Source organism: Ogataea haglerorum, assembly GCF_019207285.1.
Source record: "Ogataea haglerorum isolate 81-453-3 chromosome Unknown 81-453-3_NODE_4_length_651989_cov_98.092404, whole genome shotgun sequence".
In the NCBI taxonomy this organism is placed as follows: Eukaryota; Fungi; Ascomycota; class Pichiomycetes; order Pichiales; family Pichiaceae; genus Ogataea; species Ogataea haglerorum.
The window spans coordinates 239,278-257,659 of record NW_025065154.1 but is presented as its reverse complement, the minus strand read 5'-3'; the positions used below and the strand labels follow the sequence as shown (position 1 = coordinate 257,659).

The following is an 18,382-nucleotide window of genomic DNA, read 5'->3' as shown; positions in this document are numbered from 1 at the left end:
GAACAGGTAAAAAGATTGGCATCTTTAATTTATCTAGCATATCAACAGAATGTAAATTCAATTAGTGCTTCAGCTCTTTCAAAATCGCCTCACGGTCCTCGGCAGGCAACAGAGAAAGGATTTCCGAGAGCCCCTCGGCCGTGTGTTTCATGTCGGTGCGGAACAATCTGGCCAGAGTCTGCTTGACAGCGTCTCCCTTCAGCTTTTTGAGGTTGTTCTCCAGGAGTTTGTGGTTGTCCTCGGTCCAGGTGGCCACGGCCCGGTCGTCCTCAAGATCCAGCGACGACGGATACCACGAGTTCAGTCTGGCAACCCTCTCCAGTCTGGTGGACTGTGGCAGCTGCTCGGCAATTCTGGCGATCAGATACTCGTCGTTCAGTCTTCTTCTCACACGCCAGAAGAAGAAGCGACGAGAGTTGGTCCACTCCAGCGCCTTGCGGATCACGCCCTTCGCAAGCATACGTCCGCATCTGTCGTGCAGGTCCGCAAACTGCACGGCAATCTGCGAATAGATAGGCATCAGTTCCCTGTGTCTCTCGCTCAGCTCCTTGGTGAGCTTGGTCTTTTCTTCATCGGCAATGCCCTCGGCAGACAGCTGCTGGCGGAGTCTCTTGCACTTGTCGTCGAGACGGTCCATCGTAACTACCAGCTTGTTTTCTCTGTATTTGATGTTGACCGCACCGGCGGGTTCCAGGATGCCTCCACGAGCGTCCACGTCTGCATACATCTCCATCATGTCCTTGTTGATGGTGGCATCCACAACAACCCAAGATCCACCTCTCAGTTCACCCGTAGGAGGAACGTAAATGAAGATCGGCTGCTTGAAGTCCACAAGCGCGTCCACAATGTAGGAGCCGTATTTGAGGATTTCGTTGTACATGTCTCTCTGGCCTCCCGAGAAACCTCTCCAGTTTCCGATGATCATCAGCGGCAGCTGTTCGCCGTTGTTGAAGTCTCTGATCGCCTGTGCTGTCTTGTAGGCCGAGTTCGGATGCCAAACCTGGCCCGGCTCCTGAATCAGCAGCTCGGTCGAGTTAGGGTTGGCAGGGTCCGCAGGAACAAGATTGTCGACGGTTCTGGTCTCCACGCCAATCACACCCATCGGAATACCGCCCAGACGCGCTCTGCCGATGACCACACCTTTGGCCCAGCCGGCGAGCGCCTCCTGGAACGAGTCGCGGTCGAAAAGACCCGGCTCAAAGCCGTCCTCGGTCTCTCTTCCAGCAATCAGCCATCTCACGTCGTACGGCTCGTTCTTCACCGGTCTGTAAACAACATCTCGGTCCCATGGGTCCTCACGTGACTCCAAAACTGGAACAGGCAGCCCGCGCTTGGCTGGCACATACGACAGCCACTCCATGATTTTCTCCACACCCTGCAGGTCGTCTCTCGCCGTCATGTGAGACACACCGTTTCTGTACATGATCTGCGTACCTCCAAGTTGCAAGTTGGACGAGTAAACCTCTCTGCCCAGAACCTTGTTGATGGCCGGAGCACCGGTCAGAATAATAGGCTGGCCTTCCACCTGGATGGCTCTCTGGCCAAGTCTCACCAGATAGGCACCGATACCAACAGATCTGCACGTGACCAGCGTCAGCGTGAAGATGTCTCGGTATGCTCTCGCAGTGCCGCCGGCAATCAGCCCAGACCCCTTCAGACACTCGACTCCGAGCCCGTCCTCCACGCCGACGATGGCCGTGATCACGTGCCGCTCCTCGCCGTGCTCGACGACTCTTTCTGTGATGACGGAGCCGCCCTTGCCGGTCTTTTCGAGCTCAGCAAGATCCTCCGGCGTCAGGTACAGATACGTGAAGCCCTTGGCTGGGTCGGCCGGGTCGATCCAGTTGACCTTGTAGTACGGAATGAGCTCCTCGGCCATGCCCATTCTGGCACCAGAGTTGGCCGAGAGGTAGATTCTCGGGATGCCGAGGCTTCTGGCGAGCTCCGTGCACTTGTGGAAGAAAACGTCCTCCTTCGGACCAAACGAGCCGATCTTGAACGTGATGTCGTTGGCAATGACCACAAACTGTCTTCCTCTTGGGTACTCTGGTGTCTTGGCTGTCATCTTGAAGCCGACCATGCCGATGGTGTTTGCTCCCGGTTCTCTCTCGACCTCGGTCAAGTTTCCGGCCTCGTCGGTGATAATCTCGAGGTAGCTGAAGACGTCGTCGCCCACCTTGGCACTAGGGTCGTACTTCTTCCACAGCCAGTGCACCGCCTGTCTGAAAAGCTCTGGGAAGTCGTACACGTACGTGGTTCCCAGACTGTGGGCCTTCTGTCTCTTTGGTTGCAGCCACTCCTTGGTAGGGTACGGCGTGGAGATGGCTCTGAGATGCATGGCTCCCGGAGTGCCCAGCGACTTGAAGATCCACTCGCCGTTGGCGTTGCGCTCCTCGATGTACATTTCCGACTTGACGACGTAGCCGCTGACGTTGTTGATGATGGCCCTGAGCGGGAACGGCACGCCTGTCTCTGGGTCCGTGCACATGATTCTGATCTCTGCGCTGGTGACTCTGAGTCTCCAGAGTCTTCTGCCGAACCGTTCGAGGAAGCCGCCGAACGCGTTTCTCACGTCCTCGGGCGTGATGTTGAAGACGGCCGAGAAATTGATGAAGATGTGGTTGAGGTCGGTATTGGAGGTGTCAATGATCTCGAGAGCGTCCAAAATGTCGCTCATGAGTCTGTGGGCTTCGGAAGTCAGGTACTCCGGCGCCGTGATGTCGTCTTTTATCGAGCCCGTCCGGATGATTCCCCGGGTGAAGTACCGCTTGTCGATGCCCGAGGAGTTCTTGGCCACCGCCTCGTAGACATGGATGTTTCTGTTCGCGGTCTGCACCGGCTTGATGTGGAAGTTCGACAGCCGACCGAGCTCCAGCTGGAACGCCATGGCCGGCTCGATGTGTCTGATCACCTGGTCCTCGACGTACGCGCCGTCGGTGTACTTGAACGTGTAGTACTTTGGATACGAGCCAACGTGGTCGGTCAGCACAAACGTGAGTCTTCTGATCAGCGCGTCGTGCAGCTCGTGTCTCATCGAGTCGACGATCTCGGCCATCTGCTTGAGAAGGTCCTCCTCGGTGTCGTAGCCCTCCGTCGACTGCACAAACACGTTGCACACGTTGATCGGGCTCTGGCCCCCGCCAACGTCTGCCAGCTCCAAGCCCCTGCTGAGCATGTCCTCGACGTCGTCCAGATGGTCCGCAGGAACAAGAATACCCGTCCGAAGAGGCTGCGAATCGTCCTTGTTGATCATGAACGTCAGGTCCGACACGGAAAGGGCTCTGTTCATCGACGTGGACTTGGAGTTTCTGATTGAGTCCGGCACAGAATTGTACGCTGCCGTCGACAGCGCAGGCAGCTGGAACCGCCACGACACCACAGGCGAGCTGTTCGACGACGACAGATGGTGCTTCACCTCGGTCACCGAGTACGCCCTGTATGCCCTTCTGATGTACACCTCTGCGGCGGCGGCAGCGATCCACGGGTCGGCAGAGCACAGGAACTGCGTCAGCACGTCGAACACAACGTAGTTGGAGTCGATCACGTCGCGGATAACCTCCATGTCTGGGAGCCTGTGCTTGGCAACAGTGGTCTCGCCGTACTTCGTCTCGACAACAGAGGTTCTGAGAATGTGCTCCAGCTGGTCGGACCGCTCCTTGATGGATGGCAAAGAGCAGAAAATGAGAACCTCCTTGGCCTTGAGCGTGGCCTTGGCGGTCGCCCGGCTGTCAAGCTCGACAATTTTCTTCAACGGCTCCTTGAAGATTCTGAGTGCCTCTGGATTCTCCTGCAGAACCGGTCTGTACTTGTCGAGAATGGCGACAATCAGGTTGTTCTTGGCGCCGATTCGCGAGTGCGACAGCGCGTACGCAACCACCTTGCCGAGGTCGTTCTTGTTCTCGTCTCTCAGTCTCAGGATCACGTCCTCGAGTCTCGTGTTCTCGCCGCTGAACAAGCTTTCGATGTTGTAGTACTCCATCAGAAGCTTGGCAAAGACGGAGAACTCGTGGCTCTCCAGGCCCTCTCGGTAGCCCTGGGCCACCTCAAGAAGTGGCTCGATGGCCTGCTCGAGAAGCGTTCCGATCTGGCCCTCTGCTCTGGCCTTTTCAAACAGCTTCAGCACCTGTCGGGCAGGGAACTCGGCCTTTCGTCTGTGGCTTCTCTCAATGAGCTCCGCCAGCTGCTGGTCCAGCTTAGCAGGCAGACGCGAGTGCAGAGCAGAAATCACGTTCTGCCACTCAGAGTATGGCAGCTCTGGGTCCTTCAGTATTTGGATCAGGTCCGTCAGCGTCGCGTTCATCACTACCTGGTTGTCGAAACCAGCCAGTATGTTGGTCAGCACGTTCAGCAGCTTCTGATACCTGTGCACAGGCCGGGTGCCAATGACGATAGGGTCGCCCAGGTCTGGAAGAGTGCCGTCAAACGGTAGAGCGTGCTTCACTCTGGACGGATCGTCCAGGGACAAAATGGCCAGAATGTCACCGGCAGCAAGCGTGGAGCCCGGCTGCTTCAACAGCTGCACGACACCATTCTCCTGAGCAACCAACGGCATGAACATCTTCATCACCTCCACCTCCGCAAACGGCTTGCCTGCCGTCACGTGTCCGCCGTTCTCGACCAGGTATCTGACCAGCTTACCTGGAGACGGAGTTCTCAGCTGCGTAGGGTCGTTCTCGTCCTCCAGCAAGCAGGTTTTGCCGTCCACAGAGATTCTGGTGGCCCCGACCTCCTCTTTCCAGTAGACAGAGTGCGACTTGCCGCTTAGAGCAACCAGCAGGCCGCCATCGGCAAGAGCCTTAACCTTCGTCACGCATCGGGAACCGTTGATGAACAAGCTGAACATGTCGTCTGCGGCCTTCGCACACGTGAAAGTGTATTTCTGGCCCTCGTAGATGAAGTCGACGTTGAAGATGGTCTTGAGCAGCTCTTTGGACGGCACCTGTCCCTTCTCAAGACAGGCGATGTACTCCTTTTTCTTTTCCTCGCACGCCTGGTGGGCCTTGGTGACCGCACCGCAGATCACGGCAACATGCGTGTCTGGTCTCTCCGACGTGAGCCTCTTGCTGATCAGCTCGTCCAGCCATCCGGTGGTGATGGTGTTGTCCTCGAAATCTGGCGACTCGAGCAGCTTGATCAGGTACTCGACAGTAGTCTTGAAATCTCCCCTGATGCTGAGCTCTTTCAGTGCAACCACCATGTGTTTTCTCGACGCCTGTCTGTTTTCTCCAAACGCAAAAATGTGACCGAACTGCGTGTCGGAGAAAGAGTGGATCGACGACTGGTTGCTGACCGAGAAGTATCCCCACACGTTGGACGAGGACCGGAAGTTCAGCTCGTGCAAGGTACCGCTCGATGGCTTGAATCCCTCGCTGGGGTCCTCCGAGGTGATACGGCACGCGGTACAGTGGCCCTTGGGAATAGGCCGGCGCTGCGACGTCACGCTGTTCTCGTTCTTGAACTCAAAGTCGATCTCTGTGGCGGTGTGAGGGTCGGCTCCGTAGAATAAACGAATGTCTCTGATTCTGTGTAGAGGTATACCCATGGCGATCTGCAGCTGCGTAGCAGGCAAGTTCACGCCGGAAACCATCTCTGTGGTCGGGTGTTCAACTTGCAGTCTCGGATTCAGCTCCAAAAAGTAGAACTTGTCGTCGGCATACGAGTAAAGGTACTCGACAGTACCTGCAGAAACGTAGCCCACCAGCTTACCAAGTCTGACGGCGGCAGCCTCCATCTGTCTGAATGTGTCTTCTTTGGCGATCGTGACTGGCGCCTCCTCGATGACCTTTTGGTGTCTTCTCTGTACAGAACAGTCTCTGCCAAAGAGCGAGATGTTGTTTCCGTACTGGTCGGCCAGCAGTTGCACTTCCAAGTGTCTGGCGGAGCCGGCCAGCTGCATGATGAAAATAGGCGATCCTGGAATCTCGCTGGCGGCCTGGTGGTACAAGGTGATGAAGTCCTCCTCCTTCTCGACCTTTCTGATACCCTTACCTCCTCCTCCTTCGGAGGCCTTGATCATCACTGGGAACCCGATTTCCTTGGCCTTTCGAAGACCGTCCTCAGGACCCTCACAGCAGCCCTTGGCGTAGGTTTCCGGGTCGACAGACACGATTCCCTGCTCGTCGACGGTGACCTTGTCGACGCCGGTTCCAGACCATGGAATACACGGCACCTTGGCGTGTTGGGCCACGATCGTCGAGGAAATCTTGTCACCAAGAGATCTCATGGCAGACCCTGGCGGTCCAATAAAGACGATCTTACGCGGAGACGCGGCCAGCTTTTCAGGCAGCTCTGGGTTCTCGGAGGCATGTCCCCAGCCTGCCCAAACGGCGTCCACCTTGGTTCTCTCTGCAATCTCGACAATGAGGTCCACATTGGCATGGTTGTTGTTGTTGGTTCCTCCGGGAACTTCGACGTACTGGTCGGCCATTCTGACATAATCGGCATTAGAGTCGAGATCCTCGGGGGTGGCCATGGCGACAAACTGAATGGCTCTTTCGTTGCCAAACGTCTCGTAGGCCCATTTTCTCACCGACCGGATCTCTTTCACGGCTGCAATACCATTGTTGGCAATGAGCACTTTCTGAATAACTGTGTGTCCTTCGTGTTTGACGACAAAGTCCTTCACCTCAGAGGGCTCGGCGACTTCGACGGAATTAAGTCCCAAGAAATGCTTGGGAAGGGTGGCGTGCTTTGGTTTGTATGAGGCTGTCATCGTTGCTAAGGGTCGAGTAGCGAATTTAGAGAGCCTAAATAATCTTAGCATTAGTCATGGAAAATATATTCTATGGGTGGAAGAAAAACAGAGCACGGCTGGGGGACAAGTTTGCCGCTTGAGCAGAAATTTGCCGGGAAAACAGGCCACTCTAAGATGGTCTGCCGTCTCCGTGTCTACCCACGAGAGCACTCGGGACAGGATCTTGCAAGACAGCGGGAGAATCGGCCCAGTATCTTGCGCTGAGCAGATTCACCCCCGGATGTCAATTTACCCCGAGAAGACAGCTACATCGCTGTTCGCCACCCTGTCTGTGCCCGGTGCTTCCTCCACCTCTCTTCACTTACCGTAATCCAAACACCTTTCTTCTTGAGCTCTCTCAACAAGACATAGATGTCTAATTTAAATCAAAATATTTTCTGCGCACTGCGCTCGCTCGCTACGCGTAGTCTTATTGAGCTGCGCTGCCCGACAAATTTTTTATTTTGTTGGACACACCCGGCACCGTTCAACAGACAAAATTCAACAGCAATATATATGTACTCTACTTGACGTCACGAATTTTTTGACGAATTAATATTCTACGTCTATTCAATGGGCAAACCGGAACGTTAATCTTGCCGAACCCTCATCCTGCGAGTTGAGAATGTAGTCCTCTCTTTCTTTTTCGGACATCGCCTCCCAAATCCTGTCCCTCCTCCTGTTCTGGTACACATAGTACAGCTTTGACAGCAGCAGGGTTGGGATCATCAGGAACGAGAGCCAGAACAGCGCCATGTTGCCCGCGTGGTAGTATGGTTTATCTGCGGTCCTGTAGATGTTGGAAGACACAATGGATCCCGCCTGCACAAACATATTGTACAGCGACGCAGAGACGGTTCTGGTCTTGATCGACTGCGAGTTCCGCGAGCATAACGACACCATCATTGCATGAATGTAAGGCACACCGAGGAGCAACGTTGTGACGGCAAAAGTGCCCCATTTGTTGTCCAGCGAGCCGTTCCACCACCGCAGAACGCCGAGCAACGGAAGCGAATAGATCGGGTTGCAAAGCGAAAGTAGCAGTCTCTCGTTGATTTTCTCGGAAAACCACGTGATCAGCAGCAGAAAAATGATGTGCAGCACGTTGGACGGAATTGTGAGCAGGTTGACGTCGAAGGTGCCGAAGCCAGAGCTCTTCAGAACCAGAGTCAGGTACGCGGTGACAGTGTTGTAGGGAATGTACGCGATCAGACCAATGAAGTAGATCGGCCACAGGTTGTAGTCCATCAGAGCGGTCCAGATCATCTTGAGCGTGAGTCCTTGACGGTTGTGCATGTCGCCCTTGGTGGGGTCGTCTCTGAGGATCCTGTTCACGACGATCTTCTCCTCTCTCTCGGTGAACCATCCTTTTTTGTTCCACGGCTTTTTCGTCTGCACGGCACTGGGAACCATCAGGAACCACGAAACAATTCCGATGGCGAGCGTCGACAGGCCTTCCACCAAGAAAAGCCAGGCCCAGCCTCCCTTTCCGGCGTGGCCACGCAAGTGCAGCAGCCCGTAGGCCTCGAAAGCGGATATAATCTGCGACAGCGACAAACTGGTCCAGAACAAACTCAGTCTAATAGAAAGCTCACTGGCCGTGAAAAAATACGACATCCACAGGACCAGGTCTGGAATGAATCCTCCCTCGAAAATTCCCAGAAGAGCACGACAGGCGTAGAAACTGTGCTTGTCCTTAAGCCAGAACTGGCAGATAGTAACGATGGACCAAGCGCACATCTGGAGAGGAATCCAGACGTCTGCTCCCAGTCTCTTGGAGACCAGCTGCGATGGCAGCTCCATAGCCAGGAAACACACGTAGAAAATGGTGTTACCGGTGTTGTATTGGTTCGTTGTGAGGTTGAGGTCGTCCAGCATGTTGTCCGACACAGCCTGGGCCAGATTACCTCTGTCGACCTGCAAGGCAGCAAACATAAAGCACGCGAGGAAGGTGACGCGGTATTCGAGCTTCCATAAAACTTTGCGCTCCTCTTTCTTCGTCCACGTAAACTCCGGATCCAGCCGGTGACGGCACTCGTACTGGCTCTCCTCGTAGATCTGTCTGAACTTGCGCTCGACGGCAGGATCTAAAAAGGGGTTTGGAGCGTCCGCCAGCTCTAGGCTCTCATCCGAATAATTTGCGCTCTCATTCGAGACAATGACTGAGTCTTCTTTTGCCATGCTTGACAGATGTCTGTATGTGCCAGATTAGACTGCATCTTATATATCTTCAAACCGTGGCGCTGGTTGCAAAATCTCGATTGAACGGTCCATACGCTTAGAGCACAGCCTTGATGTGGCTGCTGCCACAGAAGTGGGAGCAACAGCAAAGGCGAGTGTGCAAGGCGGGTTTTCTGCGCAATGTAGGCCGTCTGATACCAGCCAGGACAGAGGCTCCTCCACGCTTGTACGGCGGTCCGTTTTCCTGCATAAAGAAGGTCCGGGCCACAAATGTGCCAGTACGCTATTTGTCCGCGACATATGATTTTTGGCCCAAATGCTAGCATTTTTCGAACTCCACACTTGTCGGAAAAACTGAACACCCCGCACCTAGAGTTCCACATCTATACACCTGAGACCCCGTTTCCCAATTTTAATCACAAACTATAATGCTCCAGCAAGATCAGATCACCAGGTCAACCGACTACGATGCCCTCGCATGCAGATTTTCCTGTCACCTAAAGAAGTATCTGCAGGATAAATACCTCGAGGCCATTATAAGCGGGACCCTCAAGTACCAACTGCTGGCAATTGACTCTGAATACAAACGGCTGTCTGTGAGAAGACAGTTGAGTAAGCAATTTTTCGGCCTTTTCGATGGGACCGGCAAAGTTAAGCTGACCTCAAAGCTGCCAGTCGTCCTCAAGTCGCCCGTTATCAACCGCGGGACTTGGATACGGACCCGTGCCATCGATCTGGTGGTGGATAAATGGTTAGCTGCAAAGGCCGCCACACCCGTGCAAATCATCATTCTCGGCTGCGGAAGCGATACGAGGGGCATGAGGTTGCTTGAGAACAATAGTAACTTGACCGTGGTCGAGATTGATTTCGAGGAAACCTGCAGAATAAAAAAATACAGTATCTTGGACGACGAATTGCTGAGGTCTGCGGTTGGTGCTCAACCAGAGCCCGAGCCCGCCACCGCTGAGGAATTCAACGCGTCTTCGGCGGCGCTGGACACGCCGCGATACCATCTGGTTCCTCTCGACTTACGCCAGCTGCGTTCCATGTCGCAATTGCCAGCAGTTGATCCGTCATTGCCGACTCTTATTCTGAGTGAGTGCTGTGTGTGCTATATGGAGGACGTCGAAAGCGACAGAGTTTTGCGATTCCTGCGCGCGAATCTCGCTGAGGCCGTTCTCGTTGTGTACGACCCGATAGGCGGCGACTCGCCAGGCAACTACGGCGAGATCATGCTGAAGAACCTCTCGATGCGCGGGATCCAGATGCCGTCGCTGCTGAAATATTCCACTATCGAAAAGCAGCACGAGCGGCTGCAAAAACTCGGCTTCGAGTCCACTAACGTGTCAGACCTAAGCTACATATACAGCCATTGGATACCAGAGGACGAGCTGGCCGCCATCAACCGTCTGGAGCTGCTGGACGAGCTAGAGGAGCTCAACCTCATCAACAGACACTACTGCCTGATTGTGAGCTCGTGGGGCAGTTCCTGGCGTCTACCTCTGCCTTCGCAAATCTGAATTCTCGCACAGTTCGCATATATACATCTATGACCCGTCATCTATAATCGTTAATCGTCAATTGATCACTCGTTTGAGTCCACACCATGCTGCAGCCACCAAGGTCATTGCACCAGCCGAATATCCCATAGGTTTGAGACCTTTGCTGCTTCTGAAGAGAGCGCCACTCAAAAAGCCAGCAGCCAGCGAGTTGAGGTCATCGTGCTTGTTTCTAATGTTGTCCAGAGAAGAGTCAATCAGGTTGTACATAATAGCCAAGACACCGGCGTTGTTACCCATGTGGGGGCCAAACTTGGTGACCTGGTTCAGAACTGTGTTCAGTTTAAGCTTGAATGGAACAGGCCTGAGCTGGTTCGTCACAGGGTCCACTCTTCCCTGTGGCAGATTTTTCAGACCCTCGTTTAGTCCACGGATACCTCCAAGACCCAGTCCCAGAACGTACACGGTACCCGTTCCGTAACAAAGATCGTCAGTCCATCCTCTGGATGGCAACAGCCCGTTGCCGGCGCCTTCCAGAGAAGTGAGCTTTTCCTCGTCCAGGTCTAGATATTCGATATCTTTGTCGAGGCCAGCCAAAGGATGCAGCTTGGTTGGATCCAGGGTGTTACTTTTCAGAATGCTAGAAATGTCGGAGATTTGGTTGGCGTCGAATCCGGCCTGGCCAGCTGGAGCCACCGGCGTCTCTTTCTTTTCCTGTTTACTTCCGAACAGCCACGACATGGTATTTGTATCGTAAATAGTGACTCAATTAGCTGTGGCAAACACTCGGTCGTACCTTGAATTTGAAAATTTTTTTTGCACTTTTAACCGGGTAATTGCCCATTTACGAAAATACATAAAAATATGGGGATCCATTATGCGTTTGCAGATGGATATGCTGCTTCCTGGCCGAGTCTGCCCGCCCAGTTTCAACTATTCTGTGCTGTGTTGACTACAAATCGGCGATTTTGCTCTGGAAGCTTTCTTTAAATACTTTTATTTTCTCTTATCTCTCTGTCTCATCCCATGGTAGAAAACAAGGATACTACCGACCAGTCATCGGGTAGCTCCGTGCAGCTGAATCTTTCTGAATACATGTCCCTCAACTCGTCCAGACAGTCCTTTCCCGACCGGCGGAAACAACTCTCCACCCCAGCCACCTCCATGTCACAGCTCTCTCTTGGTCCGCAGTCAGAAATTAGTTCGGGATCCGAAAGCCCTCACGGCTCCAGGATCTCGGCCCGCCAGCAAACATCAAATTCCGTCCATAGCGGTCACCCTGCTTTGGAACGCTATTACGACCCTCATCTGCTGCGCAAAAAGACGCTCAAGTACCTGAAAGCAAAACTCCCTCACATGTCTCCCCAACAGTTCGATTTCCTGGTCGCAGAACAAGTACCGCTTCAGGTGTCTCCTCCCTACGAGAAAATGTGGGTGGCACCGTCCAAGGGGAAGGATGCTAATGTGTCTCCTCCTCTTCTGCCCACGGAGTTGAGCACTACCTCGCTGGCGACGTTCCAGTTCAAGTATTTCTCCTACCTGCTGAATACTGAGCTGAAAAAGCGTAGCAGACCAGTCTAAATGCCGACGCGTCGATCGCCCTCAAAATAAACTATAGCCACAGTTTCTGTTACCAGCCATGTCTTCACTGACCATCACCAGAAGCGCTATTGAAAGGGCCAAGCGATCGCGCGACTGGTCTCTGGGACTCTTCTTTCTTTTCTGCGTGGTTGGACTCTGGGTTTTGTCGTCAGTGCTTCTCAACGACCTGTTTGAGAAAGGCATCTATTCAAAACCGTTCTTCATCACATGGGTAAACACTGCATCGTTCGCGCTATATCTCATTCCCTACCACTTGTCAAACCATATGGAATTCGATCTCGACGCAGAATATCCACCGCTAACTGCCAAAGAGACTATCCAATTGGCATTCTGGTTCTGCACCCTGTGGTTCCTATCTAATCTAGTCACAAACGCATCGTTACTATACACCTCTGTGTCGTCCCAGACCATCCTCTCATCGACGTCGTCCTTTTTCACCATGATAGTGGGTGCTCTGTTCCTGGTCGAGCACATTAATAAGACGAAGCTGGCCTCTATCGTGATGTCGTTTGTCGGCGTTGTCCTTGTCACCCGCAACGATGACCCATCGCCAACCGAAACCAAACAATACGTCGTTTTGGGTAATATTCTTGCCCTGTCAGGCGCTTTCCTGTACGGAGTCTACTCAATCTTACTCAAGCTGAAAATCAAAAATGACAGCAGAATCGACATGAGACTTTTCTTTGGCTTCGTTGGCATCTTCAACCTACTCTTTCTATGGCCACCGCTAGTTTTGCTGGACAAAACCGGGTACGAGAAATTCGAGCTTCCGCCAACCTCGTACGTGTATTTCGTGGTCATCTTCAATTGTGCCATTTCGTTTCTCGCGGATTTTCTCTGGGCCCGTGCAATGCTTCTCACGTCGCCGTTGACAGTCACGCTAGGATTATCGCTGACAATTCCGTTTGCAATGGTGTGTGATTTCGTCTTCAAACACAAGGTCAACTCAGGGGTGTATATTTTGGGAGCGTTATTTATCTGCTTGTCTTTCTACTTTGTGAACAAAAGTGAAAGCGAGCGGTAGTTGTCTAGAAAATAGGTATATAAAGGTAGGTGAATGGATAACCGGGGTCTTTGGCTTTGAACATGCTGGTGAACAAGTTGTAGGTGAGGAAAAGCATGGCAGCAAAGAGCAGCATGCCGACAGCCTGATTTTCCTTTGGGATCCTAGGAACACCTTGGATTAAAAGCCATAGAAGAAGCGAAAATACCATCTGGAACGCTATTGATAGTGTGACCTCCGCTCCTATCATGTTCTGGACTCCAGGGGTGAGATACTTGAGGCTCCCGTCTTTGTCTTTGACCAAGAACGGCACGTTTCTTTGCACAGCAAAGTTCACACCAGAAAAGCATATGTATATTGCGATAATACTCAGAACCAGCACCGCTGTTCCGTTTCTAATTTTGTCGAGCACTCTCTCTTTTCTAGACCTCAGAATCCTGAACAGAACGAAAAAGCCAGCGCAGTACTTCAATGCCAGCACCAAGTCCATTGGCTTGTTGATCACAATCTTGGTTTGGGTGAGCTCACCCAAAAACGTGGCGAACCGGAGCTCCTGATCCGCCTGCGTGATGGTGTCCGTTATTGGATAGGTGTAATGCTCGCTCACAATAGACAGGTTCTCTGGCATGGGGATTCTTTTGTCGAAAGCATCGTCGCTATCAACAGGCTTGTAGATAAAGGAAGATATAGGATAGATCCAGAGGTGTGGCACAGTACTAATATTGTATTTCTGGAAGTGTGCAATGTTATCGCTAGCATCGACAGAGAGGAAAAACACTTTTTGGAACGACGGGTTCGATTCATAAAATGAGCGCACAACTGTTTCATACACGGGTTGGAAATACTGGCACAGCTTGCAATTCTGGTTTGTTTGTGCGGTCAAAAACAAGACAAGAAAGTAATCCTTTTCTCCCTCGAAGAAGCTGTCAAACTCGCTGGACTTGACGGGAATTATTCCTGGTGGAGACTGCAGACGCCGCTCTGTGAGCTCCTCGGCACTGAATGCGGCGCGACACGCGGCCAGGAAGCAGGCCAATGCTAAAATAAACCGCATCAGAACAAGAAAAATTATGTTACTATACAATTGAAATCTAGGAGTACACAAAAATTAAAATGAGCTGGCCGATCGACGCGTCGTAGATCTTAGCAGACGCTAAATTTGCGTAGCACGAAGGTCTCGCCCGCGTCTGTGTCGGTGTATTGTTTGAGATCAAGAAAACGCGAGCTCGGAACAATATGGGATCTCGGCGTTGGCGTAAGGAACCTCTGGTTTTCCTTGATCATTGTCACAGAGTCGGATAAGTTGGAGAGACTGCGCTGGTACTCGCAGAGATTAGACTTCAGTTGGCTGCGCAGGTCAGCTACGTTGGACTCGAGTAGCTTGGTTTTGAGGCTGAGCTGCTTTATCAGCTTTTCCTTCTCACTGTTTTTGGCGGCCAGTGTTTCCATAGACGAGGCGTTGGACGAAAAGGAATTTGTAGGCGATGTAGGGTCCACCACTATAGCTGCCTTCTGTTTGCAGAGACTTTCCATGTACTCGAGCTCATCGATGAGTTTGAGAATCATGAACTTCTGCTTTGACACTTGTTCCTTGAGCATTTTGTTCTCTGCCTCCAGCTCTTCTTTTCTCTTTTCTTGAGCATCCTCCGGAAACGCGTCCGCGCAAGGAGTTCTTGGGGAGAGCAAGATTTTGGACCTGCGGACTAGTCGCGTTTTCGACCTCGAAAACAGACTCAGCGTCGACTTTTTGTTCTCTGGACTCATTTGCAATAATCAAGCGGACTTTGATACAGCCTCTCAGCGAATATATAAACAAGGGTGATGGAGAAGACTGGCACGAGATGGAAATAAACTAAAAAGGCAATGCATCGCCCAGATAATAATTTGTGCAGCACAATTTAGCAATTACAATAGGCATGATATTTATCCGCCCCTATTGTTGACGTGCAGTGCTAAACGTTATAGATCGCTAAAGTGAGAATGTTGTGGTGTTTACATGATACTGCAACTGTACGTTTGTTTACTTAGATTCTAAATACAGAGATCGGCTGTAATACAAATTAGGATGTGTGATCGACGTTTCGTCCACCGTGTCGCCGTTCTTCAGCAATGCGCTGATTTTTTCTCTGTGCACCAGCTCGAACACCTTGGTGCACGCAACCTGGTACTCGCCCCGGTCGCTGAGCTCCAAGACGTCATCCAGCCGGGCCCCTTGGTCCAGTCCCATCTTCTGCAGCTGGTCGGCCAATTGGTCGCGGTGCAGGTCTCTGTAGGGACACCCGTGGTACTCGTTCTTACTTGGGCGCGGCTTGCTCAGGATAGTGCGACAGTCCCACGGCTTGTAGTTGATGCGACCACCTTCCAGACCGTAGTTATGTCTAAAAGTGTATTTGTACTCCTTGTTGAACCTCTCGATCGACATCGACCCCGGCCCAGACGTGAACTGCATCTGCCAGAACCGCAGCGCTTCTTCTGCGCTCAGACCAATGCCCTTCAAGAACAGCGAGAGTTGCTGTCTGCCTTGGTATTTCAGGTGATGGTCGCTCATAACACCATGCATAAGACGGTTCATGCACAGCGGCATGTGCTTCATCAGACTAGGAACGCTCTCAGCTGTCACCGACCCGTCGTTCGTCTCAGAGCCACCTAGTTCCGACTGGTAGTCCATCGAGGCGTACCCGCGCGAGAGGTTATTGAGCACTGGAATCAGACGGTCGTCCTCGTCCAGCGTGGGAAGAGCGCGCATCGTGACATTGAGCTGCTCCGCGAGGTGTTTGCTGAACTCGGTCAAAATCAGCGAGAGTTGCTGGAACTGTGCGACAAACGCCTTACCGCGGCGCAGAAACGACTGTCTCGTGGAGACTAGCTCCGGGACAAACTCGAAAGGTATCTTGTAGAATTTCTCCGCTGCCAAAAACGCCCTCAGCTGCTCGTCTGTCACTTTCTTCGTGCGCTGGTATTCGACGGTCTGGGTCAAAATCGACCGCGCCGTGTTGTAGCAACAGGCCATAAGCTCGCTCTGAAACTCCTGTTTCTCCTCCTCAGAGACGGTCTCCCACGGCAGATCGAGAGACGCGACAAAATCTTTCTGTTCCTGGATCGACATCATATTGAATCTGAGTCTGAACAGCAGAGTTTCGGCGCGTATAAAACGCGTTCTGAGCTCCTCAGAACGACAGAATGCCAGCCGGAGGATAAAATGCGAATAGTGGTCCTTTTTGCGTTCTAAATACAGAGACGTCGACTCTCTGTTGGGTAAATTCATAGGCAGCAGCTTGGACAACAGCGGTTTCATTATGATCTCAATGTCTTTGAACGACTTGCCTCTGCTAACGCACGATTCCAGCTCCAGAACAACCTTTAGCCTGTCAATTGCCCAGGTCTCAAACTCCTCCAACGTGATCTCCTCAAAGGGAGGCACTTTGTAGAAGGACAGTCGGTGGGGATAGATCGAAAGGTCGTCTTTGAACCCTTTACTGCCCAAACGACGGTAACCTGGTTCTCCAGCCTGGATCTCGTCAAAATTACGGCGTCCGTCGGTTCTGCGCTTGACTTTTCTAAACATTGAGGAGCGTGTTTTAAAATTACAAGACGCGCTTTTTACCTTCTCTGCACAGCCGTAAGCATAATATTTATGAAATGGTAGCCTAGAAAAAATATGCCTAATGTAATCCCGGACCATACTCAAGACAATACCCAAGCCAGGATCTTCTGATACAAGTAGTATTTCGTCCTGTGTGCGTGCTTGTGCTGATATCGCTCGTCTTGCTGTATATCGTGCTGGTCGAGAAGGTTGTCTTTACCGAGCTGGGATCGTCCGCCCATTCGTAGCAGCGGCCATACCACGTGCGCTTCAAACACCTTCGTCCAGGATGCTCGGAGGGCGTTGGCATCGGCGAGGAAGTTGTGGTTCTGTAGCGGTCCCCAGAATGGTCCACGAATCTCCAATTGTAGCAGTCGTAGCACGGCGGAGACTTAACGCATTCCGCAGTGTCGTTGTAGACCATCAGAACGTCGCTGATGATGGTCCTTATCCTGTGGTTCAGCAGGTTCACATGCCATCCCAGGTCGTTCACCACATCGTATACGCACTTCTTCCCCGAATGGCACTGTGTTTCCAATGCGTAACCGGCCAAAGAGCATGTTGAGGAGGCGCCATTGCAAACGCCCATGAAAATAGGATCGGCAGTATTTCCGACGTGCCAGATATTTTCCATCTCCTCTGGTAACCCTGGTGGCATTGGCAGGTGCAGTCTGCGGGTGGCCAGTAATTCTCCCACAGCTTCAAATGAGACAGCAGGAAGGCCGAAGGTGCGGCCAAGAAGCGAGCTCAGCGATCCTCCCAATGAATGGCCTGTGACCCATATCTCCGACTCTGGATACATCTCCGTCACGTTGCGGTAAATGTCTAAAACTGCTTTGTAATACCTGTCCGGTCGCCTCAGTTCCTGTTCCAAACAGTTCTGATTACAAGTGTACGACTCTTCGTAGCAGTCGCATACAGTTTTCCACAAAGACGACACTCTAGCGCAACAGCAGGAAAATAGGAGGTTGTCATTTGTCTTATCCTGCTCAACTGTCTGGCCGTCGCCTCCCGTGTTCAAACCCGCAGCTGATGTGCCTTTAATAGAAATTATCACGATCATTTCTTCTGGATCGGTGAAAACATGACCTCTCACACCTCCATTTTCCCATCCAAACCGCTCTGACTCGTTGAATTTGTCGCCCACATCATTCCAGTCGGCATCGGTAGGAAGTCCGACGTAGGCGTCTGAGGACATCAGGGCCAAACTGACAATCGTTTCCTTATCGCTCATATTTGGAATCAAGAGAGATTCTTGCTGCCAATCAAACTCAATCATCCGTGATGCAGGGCCATTCTCAAGCGCAAAGTCAAGATACGACTCCACAAAGTCCGGCGACCGGTCCGCCAACCGGATAGTTTGTCCCTCTGTATGTCTGACCACGAGCTCTTGCTCAAAAGGAGAGACATCAAATAAGTCCATATCCTCGACGTGGGCCATCTGAGGCCGTGCAGAATTGTAAATGCTAATAAACTTGTCATTTATATCCAGTCTTCTGTGAGTTTTGCCATCAGCAGCGTTGTGGAATATATGTTTGATCTTGAAGGCTGATGGGGTAGAAGAAAAAGAAGAAACCTGGACTGGAACGGGGCGAGAAACATATACCGCCATTGCTTTGTAAAGAGCGGTAACCACGACACCTAAAACCAGCATCGCCGTTACTGGCCGTCTCATAAGGGTGCACTTTCCCATGGTGGAATCAATGCAGCAATTTGCCGTTAGAAATAATCAGCTAGGAATTTAGTCTAGATAAAGCTACATGGTAGGTGTTAGGTGTGAT

General features: G+C 52.1%; 9 protein-coding genes across 9 annotated transcripts; 2 read left to right on the top strand and 7 right to left on the bottom strand.

Annotated features, from left to right (window-relative positions):
- Nucleotides 1-61: 61 nt before the first annotated feature.
- On the bottom strand, nucleotides 62-6,712 carry KL911_001711 (uncharacterized protein; the record flags this gene model as incomplete). Its single annotated transcript, XM_043196700.1, has 1 exon — nucleotides 62-6,712. One exon carries the CDS (start codon nucleotides 6,710-6,712, stop codon nucleotides 62-64), a length of 6,651 nt encoding a protein of 2,216 aa, XP_043055472.1.
- A 591-nt stretch (nucleotides 6,713-7,303) lies between these two features.
- Nucleotides 7,304-8,914, bottom strand: KL911_001710 (uncharacterized protein; the record flags this gene model as incomplete). Its single annotated transcript, XM_043196699.1, has 1 exon — nucleotides 7,304-8,914. One exon carries the CDS (start codon nucleotides 8,912-8,914, stop codon nucleotides 7,304-7,306), a length of 1,611 nt encoding a protein of 536 aa, XP_043055471.1.
- Nucleotides 8,915-9,342: 428 nt separating this feature from the next.
- On the top strand, nucleotides 9,343-10,434 carry KL911_001709 (uncharacterized protein; the record flags this gene model as incomplete). The annotated part of the gene is made up of 1 exon (XM_043196697.1): nucleotides 9,343-10,434. The coding sequence occupies one exon, from the start codon at nucleotides 9,343-9,345 to the stop codon at nucleotides 10,432-10,434; it is 1,092 nt and encodes a 363-aa protein (XP_043055470.1).
- A 57-nt stretch (nucleotides 10,435-10,491) lies between these two features.
- KL911_001708 (uncharacterized protein) lies at nucleotides 10,492-11,154 on the bottom strand (the record flags this gene model as incomplete). The annotated part of the gene is made up of 1 exon (XM_043196696.1): nucleotides 10,492-11,154. The coding sequence occupies one exon, from the start codon at nucleotides 11,152-11,154 to the stop codon at nucleotides 10,492-10,494; it is 663 nt and encodes a 220-aa protein (XP_043055469.1).
- A 285-nt stretch (nucleotides 11,155-11,439) lies between these two features.
- On the top strand, nucleotides 11,440-11,994 carry KL911_001707 (uncharacterized protein; the record flags this gene model as incomplete). The annotated part of the gene is made up of 1 exon (XM_043196695.1): nucleotides 11,440-11,994. The coding sequence occupies one exon, from the start codon at nucleotides 11,440-11,442 to the stop codon at nucleotides 11,992-11,994; it is 555 nt and encodes a 184-aa protein (XP_043055468.1).
- A 267-nt stretch (nucleotides 11,995-12,261) lies between these two features.
- Nucleotides 12,262-12,816, bottom strand: KL911_001706 (uncharacterized protein; the record flags this gene model as incomplete). Its single annotated transcript, XM_043196694.1, has 2 exons — nucleotides 12,262-12,604; nucleotides 12,674-12,816. 2 exons carry the CDS (start codon nucleotides 12,814-12,816, stop codon nucleotides 12,262-12,264), a joined length of 486 nt encoding a protein of 161 aa, XP_043055467.1.
- A 227-nt stretch (nucleotides 12,817-13,043) lies between these two features.
- On the bottom strand, nucleotides 13,044-14,782 carry KL911_001705 (uncharacterized protein; the record flags this gene model as incomplete). The annotated part of the gene is made up of 2 exons (XM_043196693.1): nucleotides 13,044-13,997; nucleotides 14,189-14,782. The coding sequence occupies 2 exons, from the start codon at nucleotides 14,780-14,782 to the stop codon at nucleotides 13,044-13,046; spliced, it is 1,548 nt and encodes a 515-aa protein (XP_043055466.1).
- Nucleotides 14,783-15,038: 256 nt separating this feature from the next.
- Nucleotides 15,039-16,583, bottom strand: KL911_001704 (uncharacterized protein; the record flags this gene model as incomplete). The annotated part of the gene is made up of 1 exon (XM_043196692.1): nucleotides 15,039-16,583. One exon carries the CDS (start codon nucleotides 16,581-16,583, stop codon nucleotides 15,039-15,041), a length of 1,545 nt encoding a protein of 514 aa, XP_043055465.1.
- Nucleotides 16,584-16,680: 97 nt separating this feature from the next.
- Nucleotides 16,681-18,276, bottom strand: KL911_001703 (uncharacterized protein; the record flags this gene model as incomplete). The annotated part of the gene is made up of 1 exon (XM_043196691.1): nucleotides 16,681-18,276. The coding sequence occupies one exon, from the start codon at nucleotides 18,274-18,276 to the stop codon at nucleotides 16,681-16,683; it is 1,596 nt and encodes a 531-aa protein (XP_043055464.1).
- Nucleotides 18,277-18,382: the final 106 nt, after the last annotated feature.